Raw genomic sequence first — 17,949 nt, 5'->3', positions numbered from 1 at the left:
TTAAAAGCTCATAATGCAGAATTAATTTGAAAGGCTCAGAGCAGACCACTGGTCAAAAACATTGCTAACAGTTTCCAAAATAATTGATGCCATCCAAGTGCTTTCAAGGAATTTTCTAAAAAAAGGAAACAAATTACCTGCTGCCAGGCCAAAAAAAGTATTATAATTAATATTTTAGTACGTTATTGAAAGTACTGATATGCAAGCACATTTTAGACTTTAAGTATTATTTCTGAGACAGTCTCTGTGCAACAGCTATTCAAATGCTCTCACAGTAGGAGCTCTACTTTGACCTCAGAGTATCTCTTCTTGTCCATAGTTCACATCAGTCTTGAGACCTAAGCAGATCAACTGTTTTATGGTAGTACCATAAAAAATGCTAGAACACCCATCAATTTTTTCAGCTGCAGGAAACTTCAGCGACCAGAACTGTCATCTCCTACATAAATTGACAAGTTCTTCAAAAGCCTCATCAATACATAGCAACCCATATAATAGCAAGCAGTCTGCCACTCCACATCAGATAGTAGGAGCAGATCCTGAAAAATGAATCCTTTGCTTTCTTTAAACTAACTGTGAACTAACTTTCTTTAAACTAAACTGCTTGGTATACACATTTCTGGTCAATGTAGTATTTTTGGAGGTGATGTTTTGTAGGTTTTTTCCTTACATTGCACTGCATAGCATTCAGAATGTTCCACACGGGTTCCTGCTCAGCCAGACTCTCATTCCCACATTCAGAAATAATTTCATCAGTTCTGTTGTTCCACTGATTGTGGATCTGCTGAAAAATATTTATAGCATCTGATATGTGCATAGTGGTAAGAGGGTGAATGGACAGTACAATCTTTGATGTTTTATTGATATTCAGGCTTTTTCAAGGGTTACTTCAAGCAGCAGCATTTGCCATCAACTTGCCAAATATGATCTAAGACATGTCATAACCATGGCATTAATGGGAAAGTTGAAAGCAAAAGGGAAAATTAAACAAAGCAACCCAAATCACATACATAGCATAGGCAGACACAAGATGATTAGCCCAAATGGAGCCAGAAGAGCCAGGAAACAGTTGCAGCTGATCTGTCCTGAAATACTAAGTCCTACTTCACACACTTATTATTAATAAGTACAGCACCATGTAACAATAAGGATAAAACTAAAGTTGGTTCTAGACCTAACACGATACAAACTTGTGTGAGCACCATGGAATCTGGCCAGGACATGTATTGCTTTGGGCTAGGGGAGTTAATAGCTTATGTTGGTCCTAGATTAGGCATCTTTACCTTCATTACCTTCATCAGTAGGCATCATCAGGCATCATTACCTTCAACAGTAATTGAAGTGGAGAAGCTGATCACAAAGACTGTGATTATAGAGACTGTAGCATGCATGCAGAATACATGCAGAAGAGAACTCCTAGGCCGCTGAAAGGTGTCATTATAAAACAAGAAAAAAATCCGGCTTCACCAACTCATTTCCCTTGCTACAGCCATTCTAAAAATGAAACTCAAAAGTTTGCAGAGTGAATGGTTATGTATCCATCATTTATTATAATTCAGTAACACTTAATTAAGGTGGAGATCAAGTGCAATTACTGTTGATATAAAATAAATTTAACTGCAAACTTTCAATCAATTTTCCTAGCGTAAATTGCTGACTCCAGAATGCACCACTCCTGACAGTTCAAATATTTCAGTATGTAAAACCATCATATAAAACAGGGACAATTCCATCATTATAAATCAACATTTAATAAAAAAATTTTGATTATATAGATGCACTTTGAAGGAGTAAAACTAATTTATTTGCGCTGTACTCTGTCTGAATAGCAGCAGATTTTGGAGAACTGCATGAAACTTATGAGAACATTGTCATTGGAGGTTTTTTTAAATCACAGATTTTGAAATTATGGAATAGAGAAGTGGTCAGACCAGTACGGATCCAGTACAGGTTACCTTCCATAAAATACTGTGAGGTTAAGCTATTGAAGCTGCTACATGCACAAAAATAGAGCTTTAAAGTGGAACAGTTACTAGTGACAACAGCTACGTTGGTATTTTTTGTTGCTTCCTGTTGTTAAAACCAAAGATAAGTGTTCTCTAATTAGATCTCTGCTTGTACCTAAAACACAGGTTCAAACAATAAAGTTAGTAATTCATTAGTATACTTTGCATACCATGATACCAATAACTTCCACTATCAACTGCACAAGGGACTACTGCTATCACCTGCTAGCAGACACAGCTTAGCATGAAATACTTTCTTCCACCTCTGCTGATACCTAGGAAAGAAGGACTACCTGGGTCATCCCTTAATAAGGAATAAAGCTGTCTCTTCCACTGCTGAGTCCACATTCCTGAATAGGAAGAGTATAGTTATTTTACAGCAGAGAAATTGGAAATATATTTCCATGCTCTCCCCTTTACTATATTGAACCATGCTGAATTCCTGAAATTAAGTCAACATGTAGAATACTCAACTTCAATAAAATGATAATACAGTATACAGTGAGAACCAACTATTAGGTTTTTTTAATTAATTGAAAGAAACAATTTTGAAATTATCAGTAGTTTCACATAATTTATGTACATACCTCTTCTTTCTTCATAATTATCAGCACCAATATTGCTATCTGGGTAACAAACACCAGCATTTGAAAACTCATATACTAGAAAAAAAGCCAAAAGTTATTTTGAAAAAGTGAGTAATACAATAAAAAATTCCAGAAGGTCATGTATAAACATTTGTGACTATTATTTAGAGTGATTCCAACAAAAGTAAGATTTTTTTTTCCTGGAAACTTGCAGAAAGTGACATCACCATCTAAGAGGCAGGCTTCAGGCAAAGCACAGCTCACTGTGTTGGGCTTAAAGATGTAGCCATAACTTTCTTGGAAGTGAAGAACAAAAGTTGTTATTAAGCAGCTGTGCTTCACTGAAGAAAATTCTTATTTCTTTATTTTCTTTATAATGGTATCTAAGTCTCATGCCTATTTAAGGACTCCTTTGAGCTATAAGACACAAAATCAAAATAAAAAGATAGTTGATTCTGCTCATTTTCAGTGATAACAAATTTTTACCTACAGTATCTAGATACTGTGATACTAGATGGTTTCATGGACATTGAAAATGAGACACTTCTTTCATTGTCTAATAAATTGTGAGGTAAACACTACATGCTTAGGCAGTAGTAGGAAGGAAGAAGGAACAAGGTTGCTGGTTATTGTACATGAGCTTCTCTCTTTCCTGTACAAATGAATATTGTAGTGCTTAACACACGAATCAGTAGCACTATTCATTGCTTCAGCCTTCACAGTCTAAAACAGATCATTCAAAGGGATGACAATAAACAAAAGACAGAGGAAAAATATGTAATCAAAGTGATGATAATATATAGTTACAGTGCCATCTTTCAGAAATCCAAGTGTTCTTCCCTTGAAAATCAGGAATTCTATATAAATATGGAGTCTCCAGGTAGGTCTACATGCACACAAAATTCCCTTTTATTTTACAAGAAAGTTGGAGACTGATTTACACTTACTGTAATGAGTAGACATTTGATTTCCAGAACTCTTCCAAGGAATCCCATGGCTGATGTAAAAGTACTAACAAATCCAATGCCAAGTAATATACAAGAAATATATGTCACTAGCTGGTTCGCCCCGAAGAAACTGTAACACAGTGCATTTGTACTATTACTTCTTTTCCTTTTTTTTTTTTCTGAGACTTCCACTTACAAAACTTACTCCAGAAAAACAATTAAATATTTTCAATGCTATTACTGAAAGGAGGGAAATAGTGGAATGATAAAAGAGTATTATTATTATTTATACCTACAGTCACAGAGAGAAAAAAATATATTTTCATAAATTCAGACGATGCTAACAACATATGAGATGCAAACAGAACATCCTCAATTGAACAATGTGAACCACTCACAATGAAATCAGAAAACAATTACAAGTTTACAGATTTTTTGTGTTTGCCAAAAATTATTATCCCATATGCAAATTCTACAGGGACATAGATATAGTTCTCATCAAATTCAGACTCAGATTCAGGCTATCCTCCCTCTTTGTGACTGGTCACTTCCTCCTTTCCACATCAATCATTTTTGCATAGATATAGGAAGTAGAAGGGGTTTTTATTACTTCCAGCTGAAATGCTTTGTCCCAGAATTACTGCACTGGATGCTTCCCATCCCATCAGTTTGGAACTGATGCTTCTCAACATTGCCTAGGTAGTCAAGCCTTTAAGAGCACAGTTGTAGTTATGTGACCAAAAACTTACTTTTCTGTGAAAAAAATTGATAGACACTCTCAGAAAAAGGAATGTCCATACAGAGAGGCCCAAGCTCTTAAACTTTTATTCATTCTACCCAAATATTTACCTAAAGGATCTATAATCTTGCCAAATGCAGGTCAAATGCAGAAAAGATGAATAGAGGTGATTTGTTTTTCAGTGATTCATCTATAAGCTTTCCATCAGGAGAAATAATTACATTGCATAAATTATAAGAATATATAAATCGTAGATATTAATGCTATATGTTTTCTCCTATTTTGATAATCATACCGTCTAATGATGGAAAATGTACTCAACAGAAAAAACCCTACAACTATGCAGTTCAATCCAATACTGCCACCTTGTGAAAATGAAAATCTATTACTGTTTCTGTTGATTACATAGAACCATACAATAAAATGGTTTGCGTTGGAAGGGACATTAGAGATCACGTAGATTCAACATCCCTGCCATAGGCATGGACACCTTCCACTAGACAGATTGCTCAAAGCCTCATCCAGCATGGACGTGAACACTTCCAGGGATGGGACATTTTTTTAAAACAAATTATTTAAAACAAAAGAAAAATTCTATTTATACTCATATAACACACTGAAAAAATTGTTCCTGTCAAATAAAAGCCACAGGCTAGGTCAAAAGCATAAGACCTAGAGCCTGGGAAAGAAAAAAAAGGAAGATTGTTGTTTTAATTAAAAACATCTTTAAAAATATTTTGAAGCTGCTAAATAAGAGAAAGAAAACAGATTTTTTTTTTAACCAAGAAAATTCCATTGATGACACTTATATAGTACTTCTGTATTGGTGTTTTATCTCTTATTTTCGTTCTTCTGTTTTCAGTTTTGAATCACAGCTGAAAATACAGTCATGCATTCAATATGAAACAAATATAACTAAGCATATTGATTACAATGGTATTTATTTTCTTCAGATAATGTCTTATAAATTTAAACAGTCATTTAATACGTTGAACAAAAAATAGTAGCAACTGTAGAAGTATCAAGATGGTGTCTGGTCTCAATTGCATTTAATGTTACATTGTACACATTTTTTTTTTTTTGTAGCTTTTTTTTTTTTCTTTTTAGCTGCTAAAAACATTTGAAAGCAGCACGTATTTTGGAAGATTTATATGGCAAGAGTTACATAGCCTGGCACACACTTGTGCTTGTATTCTTCAATACACTTGCTAATTATTAAGGATACCAGCTGACATGAAGAGATGACAAATACGAAGCTTCTGCAGTCAAAAACTCTCTTGGGTTAACAACTTTAGATACAAAACATATGTTACATATGTATCAAATTTGTTTTTCATAAGAAAAGATTCAGCAAACAAAAGCGTTGCTTGCACTGTCAAAGTCCTCAATGCCTGCCTGGATCAAAAAACTTCTGTTGCTGAATTGCACAGTGAAGAAAGGTGTAGTAAGCTTCTCAAAAACAGACTGTATTAAAAAATTGGTGTGATGTATTGTTCTAGTTAAAAAAAACCTGAAAAAACCATGAACAGTTACATATTTTATTTGAAAACTGGCATCTGCAATAGTTCTGTTGTAATAATTTTGTAGTTTCAAAGCTTTATTTTGAGTCATTTTAATAATAATTCAGTTTACCTTAAATTATCTATCTGAAAATTAGAAATATTATCTTTATAAAATTACTTACATTTTATAATATTGCTTCTACATGAGAAAATCCTTACCAGCATTGAATATTTACATCCTACCTTAAAGAGCACAGTCTAATAGTGATACATTTCTTCCTGAAGTCCAGTGTAACCACATTCTTACAACAGAGAAGTTTTCCTCTGTTGACTAGCCCTGACTTCCTGGATACAGGCAACAGGCCTACAGAAATGTCTCTTTTATTGGTAAAGTTGTTTGCTAAATACATGACATGGTCTTCATTCACCATGGTCACAGCATAACACCTTCACAAAACAAATACCAAATGCACATTCAAATCAGTGCTTAAAAACTTGACCAGATCGAAAAGTTCACCAGTTACATGATTCTGTAAAGGGGTGGATTTCAAATAGGTGTTTCCATTATTTTAATATTTAAATGTCTTACTCATCCATAACACTAGTGAGGAAACAGTAAAGGGTTGCCCTTGAATCCAATATTTTGTACTTAACATCCATAAGTCTTTCAGAAAGGCATTCACTTTATTTTAAAGATTGTAGATAGGAAAACCCCTACCATTCTTGTCAGATCCTTCCCATTGCTCCCAAAATGCACATTTTCTATGTAAAACCTGACTTTACATTTCAGCTTTGATTTTTTTTGTTATACCTGTCTTTGCATCTTGATAGTCCTCATCAGTCTCAGGGTCATATGCTTTCCCTATGAACACCATTACACACTAAAATGATATTATCTGTACCCTGCCTGCCCTGTATCGCTTTTGGTTCACTGGACCAGAAAGGAACATTTTACACAGGCAGACAGTGATAGGGCAAGGGGGAATGATTTTAAACTAAAAGCAAGGAGATTTAGATTAGATGCTAGGAAAGAATTCTTCACTCGAAGGGCGGTGAGGCACTGGAATGGGTTGCCAGAGAGGTTATGGATGTCCCATCTTTGGAAGTGTTCAAGGCCACGTTGGATGGGGCTCTAAGCAACCTGGTCCAGAGGAAGGTGTCTCTGCCCACATTAGTGGGGTTGGGACAAGGTGATCTTTTAGGTCCCTTCCAACCCAAACCATTCTGTGATTCCGTGAGCACCCCTCCTGCCTCGCCAGGCTGACCACCCTGGAGCTACCAGTGCCAGTGGGACACTGGCCTTTCCAAGCCGCTTTCCAAGCGTGTGAGAACAGAAGACATGTCTGGTGGGTTTTCATTTTTCATGGCTCTGGAGTTCTCTGGGCAACCAGGAAGCAAAATCCCAGTGTTTTAATCCACCTTCAACTTGTCTTTGGTCTGCCTTTTTTTTTTTCCCAGGATTAATTGCCTATTCCAATTTATTGCGAAGACTAAATTCCAGTCTATTACTTAAAAAAAAAAAAAAAACAAACAAAAACCACAAACAACTAAAGAACGAAAAAAAAAAACAAAAAAAACCCAAAAAAACCGAAAACCAAAACCAAACCAAACTAAACCAAACACAAAAAACCGAATAAAATACTGCGAGGTGCTCCTCTCGACGCTGGGAGACGCTGCGTCCCGCCCCTGCAGGAAACGGCAGCTCCAGGCGACGTTTGGCTCCTCCCGCTGTCCGTCCGAACCGCTGTTTCCCGTTGCCCTGGTGACGCTCCCGGCGGCGCAGCGGCGTCGTCTCGTTCTCCGCACGGAGCGCCTGACCGGCCGCGGTTGGCGGCCGCGGGATTTCAGAGTGGAGGGTTGGCCGACCTCCGGAGGCGGCCGGGCAGGCGGGGGCTCCGGGAGAGTCTGGGGTGAACGGTAAGTGAGTGGGTGTGTGGAGTAGACAAGCGGGACTGGAGGGCGGTGGGTGCCCGGAGGGATGGACTACAGCTCCCAGCATGCAAAGGGGCGGCTCCTCCCGGGACGCGGCAGTGGGCAGGGCTGTCTCCCGCCGCGATGCCTTTTGGGATGTGTAGTTTTAGTTCGCCAGGTCTGATTCACGCCGTCCCGGCTGAGGTGCGCTTCGCGCGCTCTGTCTCCTGCTGCAGGAGTCAGCGAGGGACCAGGAGCTGCTCGCTGCCTCAGATGGGGCGGATCTTGGGCTGCCTCCCACGTCCCTTGATTGAAAAGGGGCAGGAGTTGTGCAAGGAGGGAGGTGGGATGACGGAGAACCCGTTTTCCTCTAGCCTGGATCCATCCACAAGTCTTGTTCTTCTGTGGGTTGTGCCATTTCTCTGCATCATTAAAACTTCTATGAGTGCTTTCTGGATTCTTAGTCTTATTTTGTAATTGTTAATACTTATTTATTGTTCAAAACTTTTTTTCTCCTTGGTAGCTTATAGGGCTGAAAAAAATTCCTTGTGAATCTTAGGTCATGGCGCTGATACTGTTCACAAACAGTAGAGAGCAGGCAGAGGTTTTTAATGTTGAAATTTCATAAAATTTGCAAAATTTTGAGTGGTAGTGTGAGGGGGACTCTCCTATCACAAGGTAATATTTTTCTTGTTTTTACTTGTTGTTATGGAGCGAGATGTTCATGTTTTAAGCCAACTGTTCAATAAATACATCTGAATGAAAGTAGGCTAAGTGAAGACTATTTTTGTTCATGCTGTGATGAAAAGTATTATTTTCTTTGTGTAGCTTTGAAAACAGATAAGACACTGTGGAAAGTACAATGTCAGAAAATACTGAAGGAATTGAAAAAGAAATAGAAATTGAATTAGGCAGAATCAGCGTTACGTCCTTTGAAGCAGATGATCCTGACACAGAGGTATCAGACGAACCCTTGAGTGACAGTGAGACAGTAAGTATTCAATGAGCTAAAACTGCTTCTATTGCTACTTGAAAGTACTGCTGGCATTGGGAATCATGTAGGATGAATGAACATACTCCTGGCATATCTAACCTGAGGATTTCTTCTGTAGTCACGGTAGTATTACGTCATGGAAAGTGAACCTCCAGTGGTGACAGGACAATAAGAGAGATGAATATCAGTATTCTGCTTAAGTGAGAAAATCAGACCCAGACATTTTGTTTCAGAATCCTCTGGAGCTGGAAGATTTGATCGAAGCTATAGAGGTGGATTAAATCTGGATGAATAAGCCAATGATTCTTCATTGAAATCTGTATTTAAAATCTTACAGGAGAATGTCTTATGAGATTCCTTATGAGGCTTACACATATTAATTTCATTTAAATGGGTGCTTCAAATCCTCTATTTGAAAGACTTCTTGTTTTGGGGAATCATTTTCCTCTGAAATATAATTAATTATTTGGATCCTTTTCAGCTATTATTATCTTTCGGACTCATAGCAAGAGGATTGGTTTGTAGGATATTAGGGTAGACAATATTGGTCATATGTGACCATAAATCATGTTTGATATGACATAAAGATACACAAAGGCAGTATGTGGTGTTTGTGCACTCACATACTGAATGTCAGCAATGTTTACCACAATTTGCACAACTGAGAGAAGGCAATCCATTTTCCCAAATTCTTGCAGAAAAAGACAGTCTTTTGCATAGAAGGTTTCTATGTAATAAAGAAAGTTGAAGCATTGGATTTACATGCATACCTTAAACATTAGTAAATTTAAAATTAATTTATTTTTTAAAGAACATTTTAAAGAAAAAGATCCTGTGCATGGTAGTTATTTGTTCATTTTTGTCTCATCCTTTTCCTTAACTTCTTGGTCCAACACAGTTATAAACACAATGTTAATTGAAACATGTTTCTGATGTCAGTGAGAAATAAGTTACTAAAATTTGATTAGAATGTAATTAAAATTAGAATTATTAATTTTTCAGTGGGTGGTAAGACAATAGAAAGAGTGTAGAAATTGGGAAAAATTTTGGTGGCAGTTGCTATTAAATCTCCATCGATGCTTTATAGGTGAAGCCAAAATGAGACTACATTCTTACATGTCAAGTATTTACCTCTGTCAGACCTGTGAGATGAAAATGTAGAATTTATGTCAAAGGTCATGTTTTTCTAGATTTCAGATGGCTTACCAGAATCAGTTCTCTCCTATTTAAACTTTATCAAGAGCAGCAATCAAGATGCTGAAAAGCTTATACTGCAAGACTTAGAAGATGAACAAACTACAGGTGAGCAGGGATCACAATTCAAATGTTTGTGCACCTTGTATTGCCAGTGGAAGTTCGACTAAAAATCATTAGTAAAATAATGCAAAATTTTAGGTAGTGCAAGCTGTGAAATCTATTCCGTCGGCTTCTGAACACGCGCTGAAAATCTCTAGGCATAAAACCATTCAACGCTATCTTCCAGAATTTACATCTGGGTATGAATTGAAATTTTCAAAAATTGATCTAGTGCTAAAGGAGGCAAGTTGGAAGATCACTCTCTGAAACAGGGCCTGACCCAGACTCTTCATGAAAATCTAAAATGAAGTCAGTAGGAACTGAAGTTCAGAGTTCACAGTTGACCCCTATAGGATATGTTTGAAGTCTGTCTTGAGAGATGCCAAAGCTAGCATTAAAATAAATGACCTTGTAATTGGGAACAATATTGCTGTCAGCTGTGTGACTGAAGCCAAGCTCATAGTTCATATGCCAGAGAGCTGGCATCGTCTGTTCCATTAGTGCAATAGTCTTCATGAACAGAAGTTCAATATTGTCTATAAATTTAGATATTTGATGAGTGTTTCTTTTTATCCTTTTTTTGTAATGCAATCTTACTCTTTTTCATTGTTTTTATAGTTCTTTGTCAGTTTTTGACCTATTTCGTACAAGTTCTACTGTATTTTTCTGCACAGAAAATGTTCTGCTGTGCTCCATACTGTGGAATTCTCTTTCATATGTGCTATCACTGTATTCTTACAGTACCATTGTGTGTATTTCTGTTACACATATTTGCTGCTTGTAATGTAGATAAATGATTCCCACATATATTTAAGTAAAACTGGGTGAGAAGGAAAGGAAAAAAACCCCAGCTTTATTTTAGATTAAACAAATTGAGTAGCTAAGGAGTACAGACTAAAACTGAGCACTGGTAAGGGATTTTTCTCTCTGTGAATTAAATTATATATTTATTTTTTCTTTAGATGACATTTATGGAGTAGTTTCTTGTCATACTTCTGAATCAAATGAAGATCCAGAACAATTTAAAGAAAAGGTATTTTTTATTTATACAATATTTATAGTGGACAAAATTAATATTAAATAATCTAGATAACTTACACTTGCTTTGGTGACCTCCTAAGGACACCTATAAATGTGTTCAATTTATTTGTTTCAGACTATTCATAAGGCATTAAGATGAGTTTGTATATACAACTCTTTAAAACTGGGACATCATCTGTAATACACCATGTCTATAAGCTTTAAAATTTAAAATAAATTCTCTGTATCAATCCTTGAGATACTGAGCACAAAAATCAACAAAATTAAATAAAAGTGAATAATCCTTTATTGCTAATTATTTGAAGAATAGTATGATAACACTTTTGAGTTTCTCTAATCTTATTTTTTTATGATCAGGAAGATGTGCTACTATTAATCTTGATCCTAATATATTCCATAATTTAATAGAAAATGTAGACAGTAATGTCTGTGCCTTTCAAAGACAACACAAGAGTTATGAACATCAGTTCTATATTTTCGTAGGATTTGGCTGAATAACTCGCTGAAGTTCTTAGAAAAACATAAAACTGAATTTAATCACTTTTAATTTGTCGTCTGGCTTTTATTAGTGAACACTCTTGCAAACATCTTTCTTTTTTTCTCAGAAGACCATTGTTTAGGACAGCACAATTACTTCATGTGACTTCAGCTGCATTACAAATATTAATATATGCCCCAAACATGTGATGAATGAATGATAAATGAGCAGGAATAGATTACTTGCCAGTAAATAACAATGAAACAAATATAGCAATCTTTGTGTCCATAGTATTATTTTGAAACAGACTTCTTAAACATTTACTCTGTTACTAGTTCTTCCCCAATGTGCATAACAGTATTAATGTGTAAATATAGTGCTTGGTTCCACAGAAAGTAAAATAAATCCCAAATGCAAAATATTCATTTTTCCAAGTCAAAGTGTAAATTATATTTTAAAAAGCACATAGAAATATTATGCGTTTTGGGAAATACTGCAGAATTTATTACTCTAGAAAACCATAGTTTGACTGACAGGTTTGCATTAATCAGTGTGTGAGGATTCCAGTCAGTTGTAAGTTTCGTATATGATAAAAAGATTATCCATGTTCTGGAAGATTTTTATAATGTTCTGCTTTTAAATTTTGTTTCTTGTTTTTTTATAACAATATTAAACTGTATTAGATACTGTCTGAAATTGAAAACGAAGTCTTGCAGATTACTACAACACCTAGTTATAGTCAATCCACCAGTGATGAACTGGTCACTGATGACCACTTACTTACAGGTAAGCAAACATATTAGCCATTTGGTTGAGTTGATCTTTAGCATCATATCACTATTTCTTGCTTTTCTGTTTTCATAAGTATCATAACATTTTTTGTAAAGAATTGCACATTACATTATACAGCAGGGCTTGGTACTTGATAAATTGGACATGAGTAAACACCTGTACTTTTGTCTCATTTCAGGATGACAAAATCATCATAGGAATTTGTATCAAAAAATACCACCCAAAAAACTATTTAAATAATTATTAATAAAAATTGTAAACCAGATTGGAGGCACTAAGCAGGTTCTGCTTTGACCATAGCTTGTTTGGGTTTTTTTTAGTAGTCACATTGGCTGGGAATGTTTCCTTTTCCGTGGCTTTAGGATAAGTTGAGCTGGAGTGTATGAGTTGTAAAAGCCTCACTAATAGCCACAGAAGACATCTTGTATAATCCTGCAATATGCATTGTTAGAATAAGCATAATAGTTGCAGAGTCAGTAAGTGTGCAAAATAATAATAAGACGTCCCTGATGCAAAGGACTCATGCTGTAGTTCTGATTTCCTTGGGGCTATATATTGCTGGCTGTATCAGCACAGCATCCTTTCCTTGTCAAGTACTATAAGACTGTTTAATGTCCCCCAATGCTTATTAGAAAATTAAAAAGCAGGTTTGCTTGGTTGATTGCAAATTCATAGCTGGTCTTGAAATGAGCATAAGCCTTGCTCATCATGAAGTAGAAGAAAAGTGTAGACAAGAACTTGAACTTGAAGATCAGAAGAGGAAAAAGTGGAAGGCTGAGAGAGAATTACGGGAAAAACAAAATGAAGAAGAACACGCAAGAAGGGTACAGCACCTGGAGCAATTTGAGGCTGAAAGAGTAAAGTTAGACCTTCTTCATAAGGTAATTAATGATATTGAAACCAATCCGTTCCCATCTAGACTATCTGAATTCAAGATCTAATGTGAAAGAGAGAGTACTGTCCCACACTATATGACTGCTCTAAAATCTGTCTACTTGTTTTACCAAAGTGATTTGTAAGACATATTTAAGTATAATCCATTGGGTTTTATGTGTTTACTGCTTTGATCAACAGCAAGTGAATTTGCTGTGCTAAATGTGAAATTATTCTTGAAACTTTGCCCTTACAAAGTTTTTATATTATGGCAACAGCCAAAGTACCGAGAATAAGAGATGTGCTGAAATAATCACAAATGAAAAATCGTCACTGTGCATTAATAGAAAAAACTTACCTACTTTGGACCTCCCACCCCAGTTTCACATTTAAATGTAAAAACTTAAGTGCAGTAATTGGAACCAAAATCATTCAGTTCAGCAATGCTGGCGCTGTGCTCCATCTGGGTAAAAGGTACAATACTTCCTTTTCTTGTCTTTACCTGGGAAATTGACTCAGGTTTTATCTACTGAGTTCTGCCACAGCAGAACATGTTGACTGGTTGCATTCTCAGAGTATCTAGTCAAGCTATTTCCTATAGCTTGTGGTGCATACTGAATGATAAAATTTGATAGCTCTCCACAAAAGAGTATAAGAACATGAAGAAATGTCACTCAGATATTATACTTGTGAGGCCACAGCATTTTATTATTTAGCCTAAATAATTGTGTTTTGAGAGGTGCATTAACGCTACATTTTCAGGTAACTAATTTGTGGCTTTCTGAAAAAGTGGGCGTCTTGGTCCTAGCAAGGTAATTCAAGTCACCAAAATTAGGGAAGGGCTTAGTAAGTGAAAAGACCTTTTTGATCTCTGAAGGCCAGTTCAATGTCTGCTATAGCTCTCTTTTCAACAGGCCATAAAATTGATAGGCCACCTTGGTTCTTTGGTGTCACAAATCATTTTTGGGTGTAGAATGGCTTTCTTCCTCTAGACCAAGTGGGGCATGGCAGCCTTTAGACACTTTGGTATTGATGTTGCTAGAGCACTCTTTTTGGAGGTGACAGAGACTATCTTCCCCCATTACAGAAGGATCTAGATGTCTAGTCTCCTGTTGTCTGAACTGCTTGCTTCTGAATATCTATCAAAACCAGTACTTAGAAACCTGTGAGACTTTATGCTCCAAGTTGGAAGTGCTAGTTTGTTTATACTTTCTTCATATCCTTCTCTATGTTTGATTTGGCTGATACTGATATATCTTGGTTCCACCAGGAGTCATGTGTTCTAGATCAGCCTCTGTTTTTTAGTTACTGTCTGCTAACTTTCAGTCAGATGTAATTCTAGATAGTGTAGATTTCTTTTTTCTGATTGAGACTATCTTGGGCAAAGAGGGAAATGCTATTTATTTGCAAATAGTGAGAAAGTAGACGTGAACTTTCAATTTTCCATTGAGAAACAATTTCAGTGAAAAAAATTTCTTTAGCTTTACTGAACAAAATCGCCATTCTAAAGATTTTGATATTATCAGTACATATCAGTGCAATTAAAGAGACACTGTTCCTACTACTGTTCAGATATGTTTCTGTTATCTGCCTATACTTTGAATGGTTTTGTCAGTGTAGTTTTCATCTTCAGTAGTAGTACAGAGTTTGGAGAAGGAAGGTGGCAGTTGTTTGGGTCAGTACCAAGACACTAACTCTCTGAAGATATGCATCTCTCAGTACATGTCCAAATCTTCGTTACTGATGCAAGTGTCCCATTGTTTAGTTTAATCCACACACAGCTGAGTTTCTCATTTAAATTCAGGCATTGGACTGATGGATTAAATTCAGGCAGTGGACTGTTGGAAAGTCAAGAAGATGGGTGAGATTGGAGAGAGGGTGTTTTGTACAATATTCATTTATGTTAATTTGTTGTGCAGAAACGCCAAGCTGCAATAGAAAATGAGCTACAGAAAGAAAAAAAAGCTTGGAGAGACAAAATGATGCAGCAAGAGGTAAAGTTACAATGAGCTTTTGTCAAAAGACTGAGATTACTGTCATATATTTGAGAATAAAAGTTATCCTGGAACAGTTAATGTACCAGATCCTGTTTATTAATGATAAATATGTACCAACCACCATAAATATGTACCAACATCATTTTAAAAGTGGTTGAAGTCTATCTTAATTGTTTTGGCCTAGGAATTGATCATGAAGCTACAGTTGCAAATGGAAGAGGAGAAAAAGGCCTTGGAAGAGCAGAAAGCAAAAGAGAGACATCAATTGGCTGAAAAACAGAATATAGCTACTGTGAAAATCCAAGCTAGATTTAGATCATTTTTAGTCCGTAAAAAATATGCTCCCATCTTAAAAGAATGGAAATATGAAATGAGAAAGAAGCAGAAAATGCTAGAAGAAATAGAGAGAGAAAGGAAAGAAAGAGAGGAAAAACTGAAGAGACTAATGGAGGAAAATAGACTTAAGAGAGAAGAGGGAAAAAAGAGACAAGAAGAACTTGAAAGACAAGAATATTTGGAACAGGTGAAGAGGCATGAGGAATATGAGAAAAAGAAAGAAAACCTGAGACTGGAAAGAGAAAAGCAACTGCAAATAAAAAGAGAAGAACAGACAAAACTAGGACAAAAGATAGTAAAAGCTGTGATGAGTGCAAGTGGAGAAAATAACAAGGAAAACATAAAAAATTATAATCACACAGAAAATACAAAAGTAATAAGAGAAAAAAATAAGCAACTAAATAAGCAAGGGGAACAACAAAAAGAAAAACGTGTTGAAATGATGGATGAAACAAATAATTGGATGATTCCGGTAGAAAGAAATTTGACACCAACACAAAGTATGCTAGGCTCTGAGAAGGAACATTCTTCTCAGGTAAATAATGAGAATATATATGTGAATCCAGTAACACAAATAGAAGAAAATTACTCACAAACTAGCTATCTTAATGAAGCTCCAAATAATCATACTTCAAAGAATGAATCTCTTAACTTTGGAGCTAATGACATGGTAGAAAATAAGGCAAACTGCATATGCAGCAGTCCACCAGATGACCAACCAAATGCTAGTAATAGAGAAATTGAAGATCAATCTTCTCAGTATGAAACAACGAAGAAAACTGTGTGTCTAGTGGAAAATGCTAATGAGGAAGTCAGAGACACCTTGAACAAAATTCAAGATGTAGCAGAGTATTCCAGTAAACTAATTTTTCCTGATGGTATTGAAAAGAAGAGAATAAACTGGATGAACACATGTAAATCTTGGTCTAAAATATATGAAGAAAACCAAAGAAAGCAAGCAACTATAAAAAAACGACCAAGGAAGAGTTCAGTTAGCAAGATGCCTCCATTAAGTGCAGAAAAGATAATTCATAGTGGCCCTTGGAGCACCTTGCAGCAGGTAACTATATGGAAGATTTAGAATGAAATGGAAGACTATACTATAATTTTTTTTTGATTTGGTATGTCAGCAGAATGCTGTTTGGAAGAGAAGGAGGTTATTGTTGATCAGGATGTAGATCTTATGAGACTTCCTTTGCCCAAGTGCAGAATAAGGGCAATGACAATGACTTTTGAATTCCTGTGAGTGTCGTGGAGCAGACTGGTGTGTTATTAGTCTTCAGATGACTGATAGTGCCTTAAGCCTGTAAAAGGCAAGAGCTCCTATTGTCTGCTAAGTTAACAAGGTTTTGCCTTTGTATGAAGGCCCACATTTCAGCTCCTACTCAACTAGCCCCTTCAGAGTTTTGAGAGGACTAGTCTGATCTAGAAGCAAGATATTACTGATCAGCTTGTAGGTGATGTTTTGCCATAAAGAACATCTCCTGGTTCCCAGGACTTCTTTTTCTTACCACTTCCTAACTTATCACTGTATGCTTGCTCTGTGCTCTCATCTTGCTATCCACTCTAACATGACATACTCGACTATAAACATTTTTAGTCTGAACTATTGCTGTCTGTTCTTTTACACTCATTATTTATGATACTGTGATAATTGTTTTCATACTAACTTCTCCCATTCAACAGATCAAACCCACCATTTTCATCCTTTTCTATACAAAAAGATTAACATAAGTTGCTTGCATTTTCTAAAGCGTTAGTAGATTTTAGTTTTGGTCTCTTTTTCGTCTTAATGAAAATGACCATAATATGATGATGTACCATGAATGTTCAATATATAAAAAATTAATTTTATTTATCAATAAATGCATGTAGGTTACAACACTTATGCTTGAAGATTTGCCAGCTTGTAGCCTCTCAACGTTATCTGAGTGTTCAAATCTTCAAGTTTTGGCTCTGAGGCGCTGTGGACTAGTTTCACTGGAAGGACTAAGTAGCTGCAAAGACCTTAAGTATATCAATGTGGAGGTACCAAGGATATTTGATTCTTTATTGTAACGTGGGGAAAACTACCAGTTTTGCTCCTTAGTTGATTGTATAGTTGTGTCCAACTGTATATTACTTATAGTGCCTTAAGACCATAGGAGTATCAGCAAAATATTTCCAAATGTGAACAAAGTTATATCAGCAGATTTGCAGTGCATATAACAAAAAACTATATGCTGCAAATTAATTGACTGTACTACAAAAATATCAGTCTAGGATTAGCGCTAGGTTGGCACAGTGATAGATCTCTGTTACCTCAGTCTCTCTGATTCATGAGTGGGCAGATGCTGTTCACCATAGCAGGTGCTCAGCTTGAGCAGGAATAGGTAGCATTAAGAGTCCTTTGCAATACACACCTCGAATATTAATTAAAATTACTAACAAGGAACAGCACAGTGAGTTAC

The 17,949-nt window shown here is 36.0% G+C and overlaps 1 protein-coding gene across 2 annotated transcripts in view; it reads left to right on the top strand.

The window, feature by feature from the left end:
- The first annotated feature begins 7,532 nt into the window (after window positions 1-7,532).
- LOC135414597 (leucine-rich repeat and IQ domain-containing protein 1-like) overlaps window positions 7,533-17,949 on the top strand; it is a 30,908-nt gene continuing 20,491 nt past the window's right edge. The window contains exons 1-10 of one of the 2 annotated variants that reach the window (XM_064655532.1): window positions 7,533-7,698; window positions 7,929-8,035; window positions 8,521-8,683; window positions 9,877-9,988; window positions 10,945-11,015; window positions 12,185-12,287; window positions 12,969-13,174; window positions 15,086-15,160; window positions 15,348-16,559; window positions 17,375-17,527. In XM_064655532.1, coding sequence (XP_064511602.1) covers window positions 8,555-8,683; window positions 9,877-9,988; window positions 10,945-11,015; window positions 12,185-12,287; window positions 12,969-13,174; window positions 15,086-15,160; window positions 15,348-16,559; window positions 17,375-17,527 — 2,061 coding nt within the window. In that variant the 5' untranslated portion in view covers window positions 7,533-7,698; window positions 7,929-8,035; window positions 8,521-8,554. The remainder of the gene's footprint in view (window positions 7,699-7,928; window positions 8,036-8,520; window positions 8,684-9,876; window positions 9,989-10,944; window positions 11,016-12,184; window positions 12,288-12,968; window positions 13,175-15,085; window positions 15,161-15,347; window positions 16,560-17,374; window positions 17,528-17,949) is intronic. The other variant, XM_064655531.1, reaches the window with a different exon arrangement.

This window comes from Pseudopipra pipra, chromosome 5, assembly GCF_036250125.1.
Source record: "Pseudopipra pipra isolate bDixPip1 chromosome 5, bDixPip1.hap1, whole genome shotgun sequence".
Lineage (NCBI taxonomy): Eukaryota > Metazoa > Chordata > Aves > Passeriformes > Pipridae > Pseudopipra > Pseudopipra pipra.
The sequence above is the reverse complement of the archived record's forward strand: the minus strand, read 5'-3'. Positions and strand labels throughout refer to the sequence as shown.